The 20,910-nt window shown below is 41.2% G+C and overlaps 2 protein-coding genes and 1 pseudogene across 3 annotated transcripts; 1 reads left to right on the top strand and 2 right to left on the bottom strand.

The window, feature by feature from the left end:
- Positions 1 to 3,547: 3,547 nt before the first annotated feature.
- Positions 3,548 to 5,108, bottom strand: LOC137914500 (alpha-2A adrenergic receptor-like; annotated as a pseudogene).
- A 1,919-nt stretch (positions 5,109 to 7,027) lies between these two features.
- Positions 7,028 to 9,841, top strand: LOC137914501 (survival of motor neuron-related-splicing factor 30-like). The gene is made up of 6 exons (XM_068758038.1): positions 7,028 to 7,152; positions 7,500 to 7,619; positions 7,800 to 7,942; positions 8,343 to 8,504; positions 8,599 to 8,752; positions 9,081 to 9,841. Exons 2-6 carry the CDS (start codon positions 7,500 to 7,502, stop codon positions 9,216 to 9,218), a joined length of 717 nt encoding a protein of 238 aa, XP_068614139.1. The 5' UTR covers positions 7,028 to 7,152; the 3' UTR covers positions 9,219 to 9,841.
- Positions 9,842 to 11,782: 1,941 nt separating this feature from the next.
- On the bottom strand, positions 11,783 to 19,997 carry LOC137914503 (max-interacting protein 1-like). Of its 2 annotated transcripts, XM_068758041.1 has the most exons (7): positions 19,983 to 19,997; positions 17,206 to 17,260; positions 16,116 to 16,218; positions 15,817 to 15,846; positions 14,642 to 14,756; positions 12,101 to 12,272; positions 11,783 to 11,946 (listed from the first exon to the last, which is right to left on the bottom strand). In XM_068758041.1, the coding sequence occupies exons 1-7, from the start codon at positions 19,995 to 19,997 to the stop codon at positions 11,783 to 11,785; spliced, it is 654 nt and encodes a 217-aa protein (XP_068614142.1). The 2 variants fall into 2 exon arrangements, with proteins under 2 accessions (XP_068614142.1, XP_068614141.1); XM_068758040.1 differs by lacking the exon at positions 19,983 to 19,997 and having other exon boundaries at positions 17,200 to 17,428.
- Between the last annotated feature and the right edge of the window lie 913 nt (positions 19,998 to 20,910).

Genomic DNA, 20,910 nt, shown 5'->3' with positions numbered 1-20,910 from the left:
ACGCAGCAGTTGTAGGAGCAAACTAAAACCAAATATGTATTCTATGAGTCACGTGTATTTCTTCCCAGAATTTCACTCTGTCCTGTCTATGATCAGGCATAGTACTATATTTACTGCAGACATACTCACACGGCATATGGATCCACTGTGCCATCCCAAATATTTGGGAATATGATTTATAAAATATATACAAACATCGATATATAAAATATACATCAGAAACATCAACAAGTGTTACCACCTGTCTCTTATTAACCAAGTTCATTATTGATCCAAAGGTCTCACAATGCTATCTGTATATTATCCTTTAGAAATTTGCATAATATATAAAATATTATGTGCAATTATTTATTATTTATTTTGCGAGTATCTTTTTATGCATGGTCCCATCAATGTCTGTACCCAGCAGGGTTGCTTTGTTGCGTTTTAAACAGACCATAATGACACTCCTCAGAAGATAAAAAGGGTGGATGGGAAAAGTGAGACAGCAGCAACATCAGAGGAGATCGTTTATCATCCTCATACAGCCGCGATTACACTTCCCCTTTCTCTGTGTAGGCGTGTGTAAGCTAACAGCACACTGAGAAACGATGTCTGCATCGGCTGAGAACAGATACACCGATGATAAGCTTGATCAGAAGAATGTGTGCTTTGAGTGTTTGCGTTTTGGTATTATCTGTAGGAGTGTGTGTGGCTGCGTGGGAAGGGTTGTGCTGAAGCCTGTGTAGGACGATGAGAGTAGTTTTGGGCCTGATTGACTAGATTCACTGCATGTGAGATCAAAGGCTGCGTGGAGGCACTCGGCCTTTTGCAGAAGAATATTAACTTTTAATGGTGATGATTGAGAGGTTGGCGGTTCGATTCCTGGCTCCGGTACATGTGTCCACTGTCGTTGTGTCCTTGGGCGAGACACTTCACCCACATTGCCTGTGTGAATGTAGTGAGCGAGTGAATGTTGGTGGTGGTCAGGAGGGCCGATGGCGCAAATTGGCAGCCTCGGTCCTGTCAGTCTGCCCCAGGGCAGCTGTGGCTAGTAGCTTCACCACCACCAAGTATGGTGTGAATGAATAATGCACAATGTGAAGCATCTTTGGGTGCCTAGAAAAGCGCTATATAAAATCAAGCATTATTATTATTATAATAAATTCATCAGATTATTCTGGAAAACAAGGCTTTTATTGCTTCTGAAATGGTTAATCCAAAATATATCGATGACAATAATCCCATCCTCAAGGAGTGGATACCAAAAAACGACCTCTAATAGCAAAAATAGAGTTTACCAATATTTTCAGTTTTTGCAATGATATTACTTCAAACATGGCATCTTGTTGCATATTGTCCTCTCCAGACAGCGCTAGAAATGTCGTAATTAAACCTATTAAACACTTGGGGAAAAAAACTAGGATTAAAATGAGTCTTTTCATTGAGAAAGATTTCCATTACAATTACAGCAGAGTAAGTAGAGAACGTAACAGAGCTGGGACTGAGGCAAATTAAACAGGAGCTTCCTGCTGCTTATATCCCTCAGAATGTAATTTCATTATCCTGCATCCTTATCAGTTCAATAGGGAGGAAGTATTATACGCCCCAGTGTGCACGATGCATTGTGTTCAATTCATAATGGATGACCCAACATTCAATTAAAAACACTCAATTCATCGTGAGCTATATTTTAAACTTGTTAGCATGGTCTCGATTCCGCTGTTTGCCTCAGATGCAGCCCACTCGCCCTGGTTTGAGCTCTTGTTCACCAGCCTCTCTATAGTACATGGCCAGCAGCTCTAAAAAAGAAAAGCACTCACAGAGCTGGAAGAAGGTATAATGAAACGGAGAAGGGCTGCTGTGTGAATGTTCTTGAGCGCTTTCCCGTTTTATAAACTGTGGTGTTACAAGCATGAATAGTGATGCTTTGAAGTGGCCTTTCACAGAGTGATATAAATCATGTCCTACGCGGATGAGCCGTCGAAGCTGTTTGCAGTTTACAACCAGCCATAATTTACGGTGACACGGAATGAGGCGCAGAAGATTGAAAACCAAGTTTCACTGAAACATACTTTTTAAGCCCTCATGATAAATTCAGTATGCCACCAATGTTTTTGCATTTTAACTAAACATGAAATATTGTAAAGTCAATTCTTGATGAATTCCGTGATGTCGGAATTTTCATTATTCTCTTTTGGCATTGATGTTTGTTTTATTTTCATCTTTTGATTGCTTAGTTTGGAAAGCATGATGTATACATCTTGGTGTTCAAGCACAGCAACAGACTCCATCATATTTGTCAACACTGATGCTCGAAGGATGATGGTGAAGTCGTTTAAGGACCGTCTTGTACATATTTTATGGTGATAAATGTTGATAAATATTGGTTGTTTAGTGTTAATGCAATATAAATTAATGAATGCAGTGTTGCAAGAGTCACTGATTTAACACTACTGTCGGCATCAGGCCGGTATTAATTAGACAAATTGGCAGAAATAGCTTCCTGTTTAAATTCTCATTGTAGTACTTAACAATATTTCACAACCGAGATTGTGAAATATTTCTTGCATCAGATTGTTTGTGGGAACTGAGTAATACATGAGGACGTATTCCCAGGTCTTCCCGTCTGTGGAAAGCACTAGATGCTGTATTTTAAGACATGAGAGACATGGTTTAACCCAAACAAGTGTACCACAGGAATCTCAAAGTCCAGAGTCCCAGAGACCAAGTCATGGGAATCACTTAGATATCCACTGTAAATATGAGGCATGCTGACTGGAAATGTTTGCTAAGTTAAAGCAATTATAGATGGCACTGAAATGTATTTATGTTTTTTTTTTTTTTTTTTGCTCAACTCAAAGTTCACTTGTTATCCAAATATTGATGTAAAAAACCCTACACTCTAATACACAAGAGAGAAAGTATAGTTAAGCAATACATGCTGAGTTTATGGCGACGTTAACCACACAGTATGATCTGCAGCCGGTTTCCTGTTTGGCTCCAGGCGGTGATTTAATGACCTCCTGATAGGAAGGGCTATAATTCCTGGCAACCGCCATCCAGGTCTGTTGTGTTCCTCACACCTGGGCAGAAATCTCTTTTCTTAGAATTCTGTTGTATTCGTGCTTGTTATTGTAGAAGGGCATGGTGTGGGGAATCCATTTCCTCTGGTGCAAACTTTTATTGGTGTTTCTAAGTTTGTCTATTCTTGCATTCTAAGAACAATCAGAGCACATGAGCCAGTTTCCAGGTAATATAGAGAAACAGCGATCTTTTTGTTAACAGCAAATTTGACAACAGCTGTTACAAGAATAACTAAAACATTTTTTTAGTTACACATTTCCTTTATTTTTAATATCAGTACATATAAGATATGCTTTGTGCCATTTTAAACTGTAAAACTGACTAAATCAACAACACAATATAAAAATTAATCTTCCTTCAGCGTAAAAAAGGAAGTTTCAAAGGTGATGATGATGATTATTATTATTAGTTTACCATATTTGTAAAGTATCACCCAATGAACATCTGCTAAAAAAAAAATGAAAGTAACATGGCTGCTGAGTTTTAAAAAATGGTAAAACTTTGTAACTGAACTAAACTGATAACCTTGAATAACGTTAGAAAGCAAATGCATGTAGAATATGTCTCATTCATGTTTTAATAAATAAGACACATTTTAAAATCAAGCTACCACAGTGTCATGTTAACAGTTAACACAATTTACTACTGCAGAACCACCATTTACTATGACTAAAGTAAAAATAACATAATAGAAAAGCCAAATGTGTTGCATTTCACATATTTTTCATTAATGTGTAATATTTACACTAATATGAGCCTTAATGTACGGGAGCAAAACTGTTGTTTATGTACTACATACACAAAAAGCCGCTCTATAAACCTCTTCTGTCCCTTCTACAAAGGATCTTTTTAAAAGACTTTCTGAAGTCCTTATTGAATACAGTATATATGACAGGATTAAGTGAGCTATTACAGTAACCAAACCAGAAGAACATTTTGAACAGAGTCTCTGGAACACTAATGCTGCCACAAACAGCAGTGAGTGTGTATGTGAAGAAAAAGGGGAACCAGCAGAGAACAAACGCCCCCATCACCACAGCCAGAACGAACGTGAAGCGCCTCTCTCTGTGCTGCCTTTCTTTCCAGCGACCCACTTTCAAACAGTTCTGCACCTCAGGCTGCAGGGGGGGCTCCCCAGGCTTCACCTGTGTCAGTCTGTTGCCCCATTTCTTCATTCGGGAGCACAGGATGGTATCGTTCCCATCAGAGGAGGATGGATCTTCATCCATTTCTAACCCATTGGCCTCCTCGGCTTCCGTGTCTTTTCTTCCCGGGTTGCCTGCCTTGTATTCGGCTTGCCTTTCGCCGGGCGGGTCTCTTGTTCTTTTCTTCGCAATCAGGTAGATTCTAACATACACCATAATCATGATGATGCAGGGTGCAAAGAAAGAGGCAGTGCAGGAGAATATGATGTACCATTTCTCATCATTAATTTTACATTCCGGGCAGTTCCGTTTCCCATCTTTCTTTGTAATTGTAATTAGCGGCGGGAATGAAATGAAGGCTGCCAGCAGCCAAACTAGGAAGACTGTGCATTGAATCCTGCGCGGTGTCCTCCTGAGGTTGTACTCAACTGCTTGAGTGACGGACCAGTATCTGTCTAGGCTGATGGCACACAGGTGAACGATGGACGAAGTGCAGAAGAGCACATCCAAAGCCAAGTAGATCTCACACCATACTTTACCAAAGTACCAGTAACCCATCAGTTCATTTGCTAAAGAGAACGGCATCACCAAGGTGGCAACCAGGATGTCTGCACATGCTAGAGAAACCAAATACAAGTTCTGAGGTGCTTTCAGGGCTCGGCTTGTTATCACCGCAATAACTACCATGCCGTTGCCACACAGGGTTGTCAGGATGAGAATACCCACCAGGATTGTTAGAGGGACAGACGTCTGCACATTGTACGGGTGTTTGCCAGGTAAAGTCTCATTTCCGCTGGTAGAGTTGAGACAACCCATCAGGATGAGCTGCGGCGTCGATGACGATTGAAGCGCTCTTTAAGGATGCTCGGAAGCCGTGCTTGCCAGAAGTTTACTCATGTCATCCATTCAAGAAGGCAGCCTCAGAGCACTGAGTCTTGCCGTGTTGTTCATTGAATGCTTTTGAAAAGAATCAGTTCTTTAGTCATTGACAAAATAGACACAATGTGGAAAAAGGACAAGCTTCTTTTTCATTTACCGGTAAATAAAAAAAGGAGTCCCCAGTTTCATATTGGATCATAAAAAAAAAAAAAAAAAAAAAAGATCCAGCCTTTTAAAATTATTACTTCTTCAGTCAATCTTTTCAGGAGAAAAATGTGGAGTTATATCCCTTGGAAGAAAAGTCATAAAACAGACTTACGTTGCACAATGGTACCGGCTCAGGCACAGCTTTTCATCTGTTGTGGGTGAAGTGGACAAACGTCTCTTATGTGTCACTGCGGATCTGTGAGACTGGTGAGAACGGGAATGGGTGGAGTTCATCAGCAGCTGGAGGTTTAAAAGCAATTTGGTGCTGCTCACGAGAGGCGCGGAAAGATTGGCTGATCCTGACATCAACAATATGTTTGATTTATACAAGTAATATCTGCTCTTGATTTCATCACAATGGATTTAGAGCACACCATACAGTTTTGCAGCTCATGAGCTAAATGTTCAGAAGTATCCTGAAAGAACAAGTGCTTGAAAAGATATAAGAAATCTCAGCGACCGTTACAAAAGAAATCAATTAAGTGAAAGAGAACACAAAGAGTCATATGCCTGCCAGATTTTAAAAAATCACCTAGAGAAACGTTTGCTTCCTTAATATCAAGAAAAAGGAAAAAGAAAGAAAAGTATGGATGCTGAAATTCTTGGTCAATTGCACAAATATAATCCTTAAAAGTTAAGAATCTCTTTTTTTATTTACGATGAGGATATGCTGCTGTTTGACATCTTCAACAAAGGTTTACTCATAATTTGACAATACTACTGTATTTTTAGCAAATTATGAGGAACCCTGATATTTATGAATTTAACTGTGAGCTTGTGAGGGATATGATTACACATATTTGTAAAAATACTTGTAGTAGAAGTACTTTTATTGAGTTTGTATCGATTAGATATACTGAATATTTGATTTTTAGCGATGTAGCTAAATGTGATGGGATGTGATTCAAAGATTGCTTTGGTTAAAATGAATTCTTTTAGCAAGGCCAAAGGGTTAAAGTAAATATTGTTATTTCAGGAAGGGGTAATTATGGTTGAACCCCAGAAAAAGTATTTTAAGGAGCAAATTATTTTTTCTTCAACTTTTTGTCCCTTTGTATGACGATGGTCTCATGATCCCACAGATCATTCTCGTGACCCTTGGAGTATCTCAGGCCCACGTTTGAAAAATCCTGTGGCACTATAAACTTTTATTATGATTGTACAATGACCCAAAAGATCAGACTTTAGTCATATAGTGTCTTTATCCAACTAATCCCCCAAGAAACACTTGCATGTTTGGAGAGAAAGAGACGTCAGCAAAAAAAAAAAAAAACAATTCTGGAGCAACATGACTGGGATTTTGCAATTTGTTTGCTGATTTTCGGGTGATTTCTATTCAATTTGCACTATTCCCATTTTAGCCTTGTATAAACAAATGAATAACGACAAAACACACTATGTTGTAATGTGTACACATAGAAGGGTCACAGTCATGATCAGCGTACAGTATCTACATGCTGCACCTCAGGCTCTGCCCACCTACCATGAGGAGAAAGACTATAACAAAATCAATAATGAAATACTTTTTAATACTATTATAAAATGTTGTAAACTCTGTCACCTGATAAATGTGTTGTGTTTTAATTTTTGTGGCGCTTTTATTATTATGTATCTTTGTTTTGCATGGGAAAATGCGCGGCAGGATGAGTTCATTCCGAGAACAGTCGCTGGGGGGCGGTAACGAGCCGCGCTTGTTACTACACAATAACATCGTCGTTTTTTCACGGTCTTCCGGTTGAAAGGAAAGAATCGCACACTGTTGTTCTTTGTCAAGGCGTTTCGACAAGATATCGGTACAATATAGCTCAAAACTGAATGTTTGTGGCATTAATCTGTTCAGAGAATTTCTACGAAGGTAAGATTGTTAACGAACCCTTTGTTTTTATGTCGTAGCCGGCCTTCGTGTGTTACAAAACATTGACGTCGACGAAAGAAGGCCTAGTGGTCATGCTAGCTTTTTTGCGCTAAGCTAATCTAGACGTTGTATTATAGCTTTCTGTTTCTTTTACGTTTCAGACAGCTATGTAACACGAATGTTTGATATCCGACAGCTTTGTGTTATGGTGTTGGCGCATATTTAGCGCATATGTAGCGCATATTTAGCGCAGCTCACTAACGTGTCGAAGTGTTAGCTAGCTTACCAAATACAGCCGGGCAACTTCTGCAGAACGCCGGGTATCAAGCCTGTCATTAAACCCACAGATGTCGGAGGACTTGGTGAAACAGTTAAGCAGCTACAAAGCCCAGCTCCAGCAAGTAGAAGTGGCCTTATCAACTGATCCAGACAATGAAGACCTGCTTAAACTCCAAAAAGACTTACAGGTCGGTGTGCCTGTGAATTAAACACGATCAATTATTGGATGTATTCTTCTTTTACCCCTGCCAAGGAAGTTGTTGGATTTGTTTTATTTGGAAACAATTACCGGTAGATTTACTGCTAATGGCTAAATAGCCCAAACTTGCAATCTAATCTGATTGTTATTGGTTTTGATTCTTTCACAGGAAGTCATTGATTTGACAAAAGACCTCCTGAGCTCACAGCCCAATGAGGGTGCTTCCAGTACAAATAGCGCTGCTGCAGCCCCCCCAAAGATCAAATGGAAAGTTGGGGACAGGTGCATGACTCCGTGGAATCAGGATGGACTGTGAGTGTCACTTTGCTCTTCTCATAAAAACATTGCATGAAAGTACATTCTAGAGAACGCTTTAAATTGAATTATTAACATAAGTCAGCAGGATGGTTTATCAATCAACATGTTTATGGAAGTTCCCTCTGGGGTTAATAAAGTATTCTGATGTTTATCTTCACCTTTGCATCAAACAAGCAGTACAATTTTTCCACAAGTAAAAAGTCTGTTATTGTTTGATCTAAAAGGAAATTTGTGAGAACATCATGCTATTAAGAAAGATTGTTAATGCAGAAAGTACTGTAATAATATAAAGACACACATTACTTAGTTTCACCTGTACCTATTGTATTAATATAAAGTAGAACTTGAATCTTTGGCTCATACTCACCTGCTTACAGACGTAATTCTTTGACAGGTTGTATGAGGCTGAGATTGAGGAGATAGACCGAGAGAACGGCACTGCAGCTGTTACCTTTTCTCTGTACGGGAACGCTGAAGTGATTCCCCTGCAGAACCTCAAAGCAGTAGAGGAGGGGAAACGCCGTGATGACGATGGGAGTGGAAAACCAAAATCAAGGTATGTTACGCACACATTTAGACGCATGTCTAAATTCTACTCGCATTTGAGTATACCAATTGAGTGTCTTTCTCTCTGGCTTCTGTTTTCGTAGGAAAGAACAAGTAGCAGAGCAGCGAGAGTATAAGAAGAAGAAAGCCCAGAAGAAAGTACAAAGGATGAAGGAACTGGAGCAAGAAAGGGAGGAACAAAAGTCAAAATGGCAACAGTTTAACAACAAAGCCTACTCAAAGAACAAGAAAGGACAGGTATCTATCGTCTCCACCCCCCGAACTACATACTAATCAACCGAAGACACACCACAGACGTTCTAGCTGCAACCAATCACGTATCAGTAGCGTTAACATAAAGAATTCTGGTGGTGATTAGCTGATAGATAAGTCATTCAAATATCTCTAGTTTCTATTTCTTGGTGCACAAAATATTCAAACCCAGGTATTATTTTACTGGGAAAGTTGATCCACTGCTTTGGTTAATTTTTCATGATTACACAGCCCTTGTGTCTGCTTGTATAGTATGTAGTAAAAAATAATATATATTATACATTTTGAATAATTGTCTTTTTTTTCCTTCTAGGTGAAGAGGAGCATATTTGCATCTCCAGAAAGTGTAAATGGGAAGGTGGGAGTGGGAACATGTGGTATTGCAGACAAACCGATGACCCAGTATCATGACACATCAAAATACAACGTCAGACATCTAATGCCACAATGACTTGATCTATTGTGTATATAATAACCCACTGTATACTTGCTGTATCAGTGCTTTCCATTGTGTTTATACATGATTTAAGTTTCCCAAGTAAAATGTTTTGAAAAGCATTGCTTGCACACAATTATTTTAAGTATTGATGTAGTGTTCTTATATTTAAGTAGGTACAACGAAAGAAATAATTGAAGATCACCTGCTATGTAACCGGAACTGGCTGTAAAACCTAAATCTCCCCCCAAAAGCTGGGTCATTGTGTAAAATGTAAATAAAAACAATGCATTGATTTGCCAATTATTGGAACTTTGAATTGGAACTGAATTTCATGACAAACAATATTGGGAAAGTACCACATTCATGTTATGTTTAACAGAATACCCCAACATTTTTTGAGATGGGTTGATATAGAAGTCCTAGAAATTGTTATTTGTTGTTTTCCACTGATACCAAATAATCTGCTAGGATGTGTTAAAACATATACTTGTACACACGGTGTGTAGATTTCCTCTGGATTCCTAGCTCTGGTCCATCGTGGGAGAGTGTGGATGATATCGGTGTTGATTTGAGATTAGTAAATTTGCAACCGTTTTTGTAAATAAGTGAAATAAACGTTTCGTTTTTCCAGTTAACTTTTGGATTCACCTTTTCATTGTGACCCTGACCTGTAGGTGGCAGTAAATACTTGTACAATTATTAAATAACTTTAATGACCAGCATGATTCATTGCCAAGTTAATTAGTTTTTTTTCTTTTTCTTGTTTGACATGTTCAACTGGAAGATAGGTAATGGACAGAAAGATGACTGATTACGGCCGGGCAAAGACTGATAAAACACCCACATTAATTATCTGAACACTAATAATTTAAAAAAGGACTGCAGTGATAAAGTCTTGAGTGGTAGAGGTTTATTAAGATTTCAGGTACAGTTATGAGGAACAGTTACAAAGTTTTTGCAGGGGACCAACAGCACATTCTGCAATAAAGTCACCTTGGATGGCTGATTTAAGCACAAGGGAAAATATTCTGGGGTGTGCTTTTGTGTATACTTCCTAAACAAACATCTTTTTCATAGTGCATTTTGGAATTTCCTAAACAGGTTGTGTGTGTGGGGGGGGGGGGGGGGAGACGACCTGTGATAAGGAACTTTGTGCAAGAGTCGTGGACCCATGGTAAGACACAAATTGGTGGTGATCTCCTCTGGACTTGGACCAGAAAAGTGGTTTTGCTGTAAAGTCACATTTGGTTTCAAACAAGTCAAGAGTCCAATTCTGTGTCAAATACACTTTGAGTTATTGATGTGAAGTGTCTAAATTTCAGGGATTCGAACTTGTACTTCTTATACTACAACAAAAAAAAAACATATTAAACATTGAGTTATAAAACAAATCGATTATTCTGTATGTCCATGCTGTAAATGTCTTTTTTTTACGACTTGTTAATCCAAAGCACGTTAGACCGTAATTGAACAAGCTACATTCAAGACGCATGCACCATAGCTTTGTTGTAATGAATTACAATCATTTTTTTGCTGCTTAAACTAGTAAACAGTAATTTGTCGTTGGACGGAGAGAATATTGTGCTAAACTCAATGTTGTTCAAGATTTATTGCTTTTATTTAGTGCTTGGACAAGTGCAGAATAGCTTATTAGTGTCTAAAAGCAGAATACGCACACACAATGTGAAAAGGGCGTGTCATTCATTCAACAAAACAATGGAGTTCAGCACTGCATGAGCATCCCTGGGGGTTCGTTTCATCTCAAGTAATCAGTAAGGAGTGGGGGTGGGGGGGCAGCAGCTCTTTTTCAGACATAACCAAGACCTAGCAACAGTAAATAAAATACCAAAAATAAATACTATAATATGCTAAATAAATTAGAGCAACAAGCGCAGACCGCACCATCTGTTGGGATATGACTTGTATTGTTGCTGGGTCCTGAAGCAGCGGACACAGAGAGGTTTTGGAATGCAGAAATTGCAGCCCTGGCCACAGGAAGTGACAGGAAGTGCCATCTGGATATTTCATGCAAAGAAAAATGGCAATGTTTTTCAAGGAAACATGGAGCTTGGAGAGTTCCCCATTGGTGAGCTTCTAGCTGGCATTGGGTTTCTAAGTAGTTTTTGCTGGTTTCAGGGAATCAACTTGAATAAAGTCGCCCCTTCAGTACGGGGCACTGGTATGTATGGGCAGGGGAGGGGGGGGGGGGGGGGGATCGGTATTGAGTGCAGATATGATTAATTCAAGCTGGTAAAAGATGGACATTCAAGTTACTTGTTGAGCCAAGTTGGAGCGCGAGGAAACGGCAGAGAGCTACATTTTCGGGTTGTCGTATAAAATGTTCGTGAATGACATAGAGGCGCCTCTTGGAGGGAGATATCTTAAACATCTAGACTGAGTTGCACTTAAGGCTGGTTCTCGGGGTCGAGGAGATGCTTCATTCATCGGGATTGAGGCTGGCTCGTCTGAGGATAGGTGCCCTAAACTGCAGGGGACAATGGGGGCTGTAGGCTGGTGCTTTGAAAGGGGAAAGCCAGAAACTACGAGAGCTGAGGAGAAGATTATTGGCTGGTATTTTAAGCGGAGAGCGCCCGTTTTAAACTGCAGGTGGAGTAGCCCTCGTCGCTGACGGAGCCCTCCTGGCTGCTGTGGTCCTCCAGGTCGCTTCCTCCACTGATGCTCACACTGTCCATCTCTCCATGGGAGAACTCGGTGCTTTCCACATCGACTTCGATCTCCTCTGCTCAAAAAACAACACAACTGTTCTGTTGGTGAGGATTCATTTTCTGAATCGTGCTAAATACAGTCCTGCTAATATGTGTTTTTTTTATATATAAAAAAAATATATATACATTCATCCAAACTTGAACAAAGGCTCTGATTCAGACGCTTACCTCTGTCGGACTCTGAGCGGTCCGAGTCCACGCGGGACCCCAGGCTGTCGGTACGGACCCTCTCCCTCTCCCCGTGGGTTTGCAGCTGAGCTAACTGCCTCTGCAGATGCCTCTGCTCCCTTTCCAAGGTCTCCAGTTGGTGCTGACTCCTCCGATCCATCTCCTCCAGTTTCTGGAAATGCACAAAAATTGAGTCTGCTATAAAGGATAGACAAGACGATCCAGTTAACGCATCAAATCAGAGCATTACAGCTGGGCCGCTACAGACGTTCACCAGCATGAACGTACGACGTGCATGAACTAATGTGCAGCCCTTGCTGCCATCAAACATCAAATGTGCCTTCTCGTGATTTATTCAGCATCGCAGCAGTGAGTTGCTGCTGGTGGAGGAATGGCTGGAGTCTCTCTGTGTGAGGGAGAGACTGCACGAAAAAGGAGCAGTAATTGGTTCACGGGCTGCAGAAAACGAATGAATAGGAGGTCACCTTGCGACTTTACATAACCGCCTTGCCTTGTTTGCCCTTTAAATGTTAAGTGTTGATTTTGGTTGGGTCTAAATTGTAAATGAAATCTGTCCAATGAAAACAACACTGCACAACCTAACATGGACTAAATCAATTCTGGTTGAGCTAATAAATAGCCAATAACCAAAGTCTCGAACCTCGTCAATCGTTATCCCATCACTTCCTGCTAATAAATCAGACTGAGCCTTAAATAACTTAAATCATGCTCGTGTAACAGTAGAGCAATAAATCCTATTATTTTTATGCAAGGAAAGCTGCTGGACATGATTTACTGCTGGGGGGTCTGTCGGATATAACCAACACAAGTAAACACAAATCACAAGCTGCAGAAAAGCCTGGCAAACAAGAGATTAGACTTGCAAAAGGGACGCTTCATTTGAATGCATGTGAAGAAAGCATTGGTTGACTCTCTAAACGGCTGCACCGTGAGAGGGATGTTCACACAAGGACACACACACACACACACACACAGTTTGAAGGTGAGGAGCGCAGGCTGACATCGATATAACATCTTATATGCATGTTCGTGGTCGTCACCTCTGGCAGTGAGAGCCGGACGAGGTGACGACACATTTGTTAGTTTGTTTAGCTTTCATGCCTTGAAAGGCTTGTGGAGTGATTTTGATGACATTTCGTGAACAGGTGGAAGTTCTACAGTCGTGAAACTTTATTCGCCAAACCAAAATGTTCAGGCAAAGGCAAATCCACAATTGGTTTCTAATCTCTATCATCATTGGCTCCACGATATTACAATATATATATATATATATATATATTTGAAGGAGGACAATACATAAAGAGTCAAAGAATATTAAAATACTGGTTTGAACGTTTGGAGGCACTCGCATATCCCTCGATAAAAATAAATCGCATGGCGCTTTGAACGCCGCTCCCTTAGTTAAATTCGGATCACCACCTTTTCCTGTTGTACAATGCATTGTGCTTCCTTCTGCTGCGACTTCCTGCAGCCTTGATCTTATTTCCGGCACTGCACCTGCGGCACCCATTCACCCCCACGCACAACCTCTGGATACAAAGATACACCGCGGCGGCATTTAGACGCCACACGTCATGGACTTCAAACATGGGTTTAAAGTCGCCCCCCCCCCCCCCCCCCCCCCGACATCATAGGTACTTCATCTTTTACCGCTCGCTGCGATAGCTCCCACAGACGGTTGACTTATTGCAGCCCTCCATCATCTGGAAGCTGCCTCCCACTGCTAGAACCGGCACTGAAAATCCCCCCCCCCCACATTTCTGGATTTCATTACAGCCATCTGGGGCGCCAGTGTGTTATGCGTTTACGCCAACAATCATTTGTGCTTCTCATGTACTTCAGATAGGCCCACCCCCGAGGTCTAATCGGTCAGGTCGCTCTAACAGTCCTGACAAGATTTGGTGTGTGAATGATGCAAGGCCTTCATCAAACACACACCAAGGCACAACAGCAACAGCCAGCAGGCTAAAAGATAAATGTATTCTATAAACCGCCGGGTGTCAGATTGGAAGCGTATCTATATTTGTCGTTTTGCACTCAAGGAGGACGGCAGGTAGCTCTTAATTCTAAGAAGAAGTTAGTGATAGGAACATTTTCATTTGTGTGAGTGAAATTCAATTACATTTAGTTTCTCAACAGTGACGTGTGTAAAGACATAAATGAGACACCCCCCCCTACAGATCCTGGATCTGGACTACGGCCCTACTATTGGCCTTTTAATTCATATTTTTCACGATTTTGTCAAAATGTTCAAGTCTTGCATTTTTGAAGCAAATGTTAAAGCAAACTAGAATCTGCAGCAGTGCCTGGATCCACATCGATATTTAATAAATGCCTCCTCGCCCTCAAGATCCATCCTCACACAAATCTGGTTAACAACTTGCTGGTATCTCTTCAGGGCACACCAACACAGAAATATCAATGTGTTTACATTATTCATGACCTTTGAGCAGACAAACTGATTGAGTTTTATCCCTTAATCCAATAACACCAGGCTACCAGGGGGTTTCTCTACCGCACCTTGATGTGTGTTTTGGCCTTGTTGAGAAGTCCCAGTGTAGTGTGCCGACTGGATTCTGGTCCCAGAGGGATGAGGGACTTCAACCTCTCCAAACACAGGCGGAGATGAGCTCGTCTACGGAGGAGACAGCCGGTCACAGGAAAATATATTACACCATTATGCAATTATACACGGCAGAAACCTGAAAGACAGGATTCCCAGACGAATGAATTCTTCTCTTCTGCAGTGATCCCAATCAAGACAAATTAGAATATTTCCTCCTTGTTCATTTGATCAATGATCAATTCAAATAAATATGTCAGTAATCTCTCTGTAATGAGCAAGGCTGCAGTCAAGGATTGATCTATTGATCCATTTTGCCAGTTAGGCGTACCGATTGTCTGACTCCTTTACAGCTGCATACGGATTTCTCTGTCTCCAACGTGCTATTTCCTTATCGCTTCAAAACAATAATGGCCCCCCCCACATGGTTTGCCTTTCCGGACTAAAGTGGGCATTTCATTGTGGGACAAACGTCTCCTTGTATTTGCTTTCTGTTCAGAGCAGAGGCTACCTCGACCTGGAGCAAGAGAGGCAAGCTGCTGCCACATGTGCAACTGTGAACCTCTCAAGGAAGGAGCCTTGTTTTCTGGAAACAGACGGTTCCCGTTTGGTGACTGGGGAAATATCCGCATGTCCCTCCAGGAACGGCGCCGCTGCTGCTGCCGCGGCCGCACCTCCTTAGTATTTGCCTTGCAAACTGTAAGCTGCGATCATTTACAAAAAGGTAGCGTCGTTTATAAAGATGCCTTTCTGAAGCCTCGTGGCGATATTAAGATGATTAAAAGGTTTGCAGTATCTCCAATTATAGCATGGTCAACATACAGTATTTAGCATTGCCCAAATATATGCAAACACAGCACAATGGAGAAAGCGTTTTATCGTATCGGATTAAAGCTCCATTTTGCGGCGCCTAGCACTGAAAAATACGGTGAGGATTCTGTTCCTTCACCTCCTGTATTCATTTTACACAAAATATATTTTGAGTTTAACTTATTGAGCACATAAAACAAAAGCTGATCAAAGTCTGATGGAAGAATACATCTACAATGGCTGCCCTTGTCATCTTTGTTACAGTTTAGCTTTTGCATTTCAAAAACGTACAGATGACCTCGCTCACTCTTGTTTCGCTCACCTGTTTTTTTCCAGTTCGTTGTGTGCTGATCTGTTGAAATCATAAATGTAAAAAAAAAACAGAACAGTCACACACGGTTTAATAATACAAAATACAACAGACATGATATGTAAAAAAAAAAAAAAGCTACTTCAGCCATTAAATCAGATGGCGGAATAATAATGCTTTAAGCAACCATAAAAGTGATAATATGACATTTAAAAATGAATTTCAAATGATAAATGCATCAGGGAGTTTAAAAATGTATTTAGGGATCCACATAAAAACAACCATCTAATTTATTTAACTTTAAAACATACCTATTGTGAACATTGTCCAATTTCCTGTTCTTGAATTTACGCTGTTTCTGTTGAAGTGCAGTCTGATTGGTCGGATATGCGGAAGCATAGCCATGCTCACATTCTGTTGATGAAAAAGGGCATTAAATAGATTGTCTCATGTTTGCACATGTGCATGATGGGGAATGACCTTATTTGGTTCGAATCCTAAATTACGTTGGGATGTGACGTGTGGTGACGCATCCCAACACTTCATGTATTGAAACTATGACGATGCGTTTTAATGTACTGTATCTCCGTTATAAGAATAATTTGTCCAATATTTTCTCATCTATCGAATTGTCGATGTTAAAAGTAAGCCTACAGTTCCCATAAACCCCATCGTCCCAGTAACATACGACGTCACAGAAGAGCCTTAGTTGTGATTGGCCAAGCTGCAGTGACTCTCGCGCTGGGAACGTTTGCCCCCGACCAATCAAAACGTTACAATTTGTTCCATGTGGAAACCATGTGAACAACACATACAAGGAAGCAGCTGCTGCCCCCGACAAATCCGAGCTGCGTTTAAAACACTTTCAGAGCGAAATAAAAACAAAAACTGTAACCGCATTCTATTCTGTTTGTAACGGGATGATTGTGCTGCGTTTGCAGGCGGATCAATGCGACACAGCCATGAGAGAATAATTGTGAAACAGCGTTCGCAAAATTGGGATAAAATATAAGAAGTCCGAATCGCGGCAGAAAAAAAAATGTCTACCGTGTTGACCTAAATGTGCAGATCTGCATTGAAAGCAATTCATTCGTTCTTATTAATGCAAGTCCGTAAAAAAAAAAAAACCTGCTTTAATGGCAGCAGCTCGTTTGGCTGCAGCCTTTTGTTGCATTGTGGAGGATCAGCTTCCTGAACTAAAAACAAATCAAAGCAATCCCCCACCGCTCCGTTTCAAATGTGTCTAAGTCTGTGATACTCGAGCTTTTCCGGTAGCAGGTGAATTATCGCCGGCCGGTTCATCGGTGCGTCTTCCGTTCCGTCGCCTCCGCGCTCTATTGTTGTCTGCTCGGCGCATTACGCGTTAACGTCCCCTTCCAGCCCGTCTTTACTTACTTCCACTGTTCTTCTCCACATTTTCTAGATAATTCGCTGCATCGAGCAGCACTTGCACGTTCTTCATAAAAGTACCGATTTGGTCCATTGCGGTACATTTGGAGTATAACACGTCGCTGAAAGAGCAGTCGGACATCTCTCCGAAATCCTGCTGGTCCATGGAAGCATCCGACCCCGACAGGACCTCTTCGGGCTTCAGGTCTTGGTGCTGTCGCATGCACTTAACCATTTTAATTTCTTTTATTATTATTATTGGGGGGGGGGGGGGGGGACGACTCACTGAATTGTTCTCCGTGTCCCGTCTGCTCACGGAGCGGATTGACTGAAGTGAGCTGGGCTCGGTGGAGTTGCAGTCCTTAGCCTCAGCCACTTGCCCTACTTGGTGGATAATCCCTCCCCCTAACGCGCACATTACTGTGCCATAATAAATCCCCATTGCCATTACTGCAATAATTATAATAATAATAATACTGCAAGTAACCTACATCACATATAAAACTGGTTTCATTTGTACCAATTGGCACAACCTGAATAGACATGATAAATCAGAATCAGAATACTTTAATTATAATGGGAACATTACATCAGCAGCATTACTCAACAAAGAAACAGAATAATTAACAGTATGCAACATTTTTTTTTTGCAGTAATAGATAAAGAATCCAAATATGTATAGAATAAATACAATCTGCATGGCTTTAATTCATTCATATAATGTTATTGGTCTTTAATGATTTCATCATTCTCCCTCTTTATAAGTCGGGGTTGTCTTGCATGGCACCCCTCCTCTAAAATAATAAGACATTTACACAGAGAGCACAGCAAAGTGAATTATGTTACTATAAGACACAGCATCACCCCCCCGTCTGCTAGAACTGCTTCACCTCTGTAGAGAACAGAATTTACATGATCGGGAAGTCGCTCACTTCTTGATGTTCCACCTTTGCTGTCCCATTTGACTGATTAAGAAGTCACCCCCACCCCCACGTTCGCCATGCTGGGAGGGATGGAGGCAGACAGAGGGGAGAGGGCCTGCTCTCGCAAGGCCAGCCATGCGTGCAGGGTTGTGTTTAGCCTCACAGACAATGGGTGCAGATGGCTGGCCCGCTGCAGATGTGGCCAGGCCTGTAACGGACGCCTTGCGAGAGAGAACGCACACACGCACACACACGCACCCTCCCGCGGAGTCTGTTTCAGCTGTCTGGCAAAGCCTGACACACACAGATGGCTCTGATCGGGGTCATTGAGACAGAGCCACACACACTTGAGTGACTAAAGCAGGCCATGTTCGCGCAAAGGTGGCTCATAAACATCTAAACAAATACAGGTCTTATTGTAGGAAGAGAGTGCTTCTCTTCCAGCATTCATCTCTTCCATTTAATGAAAGGCTCGTGTTGCTGGGGGTCTCCCACACGACACCAATGCAAATCATCATCCCGTAAGTGTGTGACACGACAAACGGGCACTGAGAGCGAACACTGCGGGGATGGAAACTGACAGCATTTCACTTTATAAAGGCTCTTCTGTGTCAGGATGCTCACGTGCACACTGCGTGCCGCACGCTGTTAACGATAGCCTGGAAAGTTGACCCGCTGCATCGGCTGGTGTAGAATGTGACCCCAACTGGAGTAATCTGAAAAGCTTGAGGATTACACCAGTGGCTCAGTTGTCAGAGAGGAGGCAAAATGACACGGTGCTGGTAATGTGTGTCGCCGAGCTACCTGCCTATCGTCACACGTATGCTGCTGGTGTGCGTCCATGTTGGGCTCAGATTAAATTGTGCAGCACCAGTTTCTCTGTTGCTTTAGATTATAATAATAGCTGTAATCTGCCTTTATGTCGCTGCCGAAGGGGACTGAAGCAGGCGAGGCACGCGTGTCACCTGCTCGTCTGCGCAGTTGGGACATGGAAGAGCTCAGCGCTAAGCTTTGTCGTCCCGGCATTGCATACGGACGGGGGTTCGAGCCCGGTGCCGGTCGTGCCTTTTGGTCTTTACTCGGATCCTCGTCAGCTTCACCAATGCTGTTGCTAGAGTCTCTGGAGAGGGTCCTAAAGGAGCAACAATACATTCAAACAAAAATATTAATAATATTGAAATATGTATGATACTGAAAATCATATTGCACGTAATAGCTTTGAACATTGAAAAATAAGCTAAAATAAAAGAGCATGCAAAAAGATATGACTAATATAATAATATCCAAGGTCTAAAAACAATGGTAGCCTTTAGGCAACTTTCTGTGTAAGACCCCCCCTAAAGAACAGGCCACATGCCATTTATCATGGATTCAGCACAACCCAACAACCACTGCTCACTTGATGTGTGTTATAATCACGGCAAAAACCGGATTACACCAGTTTATCACACAGTAAATATGGGGGAAGGGTTACTCTGGACGGACTATTGTGAGTATAAAGATTGTTCTCACCAACACGACCAAATATAAAAAGTAAAACCAAGAAAACAAGATTTGGAAAAAGCAGTTCCCAACTGGAAATGTATTTGACTGAAGGTAAAAGCCTGTTTTATGTCATTATTTGAACTTTGTTCTGTTCATTTAAATTGCACTTCCTTTTGACCTCATGCCATCATCATGCTCTGATGTGAGACAGGTGTGGGTCGGGGGCTGTTTAGGTGTAGATCGCCCCCCCCCCACATGAACACCTGTTGGAGACACCAAATCCCCTCTTTGTGTCCACAGCCCCTCTTAGTGGATTACCATGACGACACCCATTCATATAATGGCTGAAGACTGATTATGCAGCTTCACACGGTCGGTTACCAGAAGAGAGGACATTAGTTTATGTAAAGCTTTATTTGTGTGCTCTGTAGTCTTGAGGTTATACTCAAGTGGAGTTTCATACCGGAAATAAATATACCCAACAACACAAACCCGAAACATCACATCAGTATTTTTCAGTCTATAAGCAAGAGAAGAATAAAACACAAATGGAAATATATGTCAGCCTTTAATATCAGGTGGAAGGCATTTTTAAAAGGACTAACTTGGAGGCAAGGGGACAAATGTAAAGCATCGTGGACACAAATAGCAATGTAAACAGATACAAGCACTAGGTACACACAGACACATTACAAATGGTACACAATTTGTAAACACGGCGTGCTACGTATTTATGTAAATAAAGACAATAACTCAAAATAAAGTGTTAAAATATTGTTAATAGATTGTCACATTCCTACATTTGGTTTAATATTAAAAACAAAAATCACAAAAGCAAATGAATTAGAAAGACAGAGTTCACTCCTTTTGGGTAAAAAACATTCACATTAAAGACTGGGATGTAAATATATAATCCTCTAATATAGTTTATATCAAACTCTTAACAGTGGTATATTAGACAGTCTTTGCACAGCATATCATCAATAACTGACTATTTAAATAAAATTAGTCAAAACATTCAACACCCTCAACTTCCTGTGATTCAGTCTCGGCACTTTCATTTCAATTAATGATTTCCTGTCGCTTCAGCAAAAGTCAAACTGATCCTCCGACATGGCGACGCAACGATCGTTACGTTGCTGGACTCGATTAGTCACAGTCATCAATTCGTTGTCACAATTACAGAAAAGCAGCAGCCCTCGGACACAACCACCGACGTGGACGTAAATAACGAATCATTCACGAATCCTCCATCACTGCATGTTTAGTGTTAAGAATTAGTACATATGTGAAGACGAGCAAATCATTT

This window comes from Brachionichthys hirsutus, unplaced genomic scaffold, assembly GCF_040956055.1.
Source record: "Brachionichthys hirsutus isolate HB-005 unplaced genomic scaffold, CSIRO-AGI_Bhir_v1 contig_801, whole genome shotgun sequence".
NCBI lineage: Eukaryota > Metazoa > Chordata > Actinopteri > Lophiiformes > Brachionichthyidae > Brachionichthys > Brachionichthys hirsutus.
This window is presented reverse-complemented; position numbering and strand designations above follow the sequence as displayed.

What these genes read in the sequence shown, in the direction of transcription:
- LOC137914501 (XM_068758038.1), top strand. Translation starts at nt 7,500, where the DNA reads ATGTCGGAGGACTTGGTGAAACAGTTAAGCAGCTACAAAGCCCAGCTC. An exon ending in AACTCCAAAAAGACTTACAG is followed by an intron (nt 7,620 to 7,799) that starts GTCGGTGTGCCT and finishes ATTCTTTCACAG; the next exon opens with GAAGTCATTGATTTGACAAA. An exon ending in CAAAGAACAAGAAAGGACAG is followed by an intron (nt 8,753 to 9,080) that starts GTATCTATCGTC and finishes TTTTCCTTCTAG; the next exon opens with GTGAAGAGGAGCATATTTGC.
- LOC137914503 (XM_068758040.1), bottom strand. Translation starts at nt 17,428, where the DNA reads ATGGTTAAGTGCATGCGACAGCACCAAGACCTGAAGCCCGAAGAGGTC. An exon ending in TGTGGAGAAGAACAGTGGAA is followed by an intron (nt 16,219 to 17,199) that starts GTAAGTAAAGAC and finishes TTTCATCAACAG; the next exon opens with AATGTGAGCATGGCTATGCT. An exon ending in AGGCCAAAACACACATCAAG is followed by an intron (nt 12,273 to 14,641) that starts GTGCGGTAGAGA and finishes GTGCATTTCCAG; the next exon opens with AAACTGGAGGAGATGGATCG.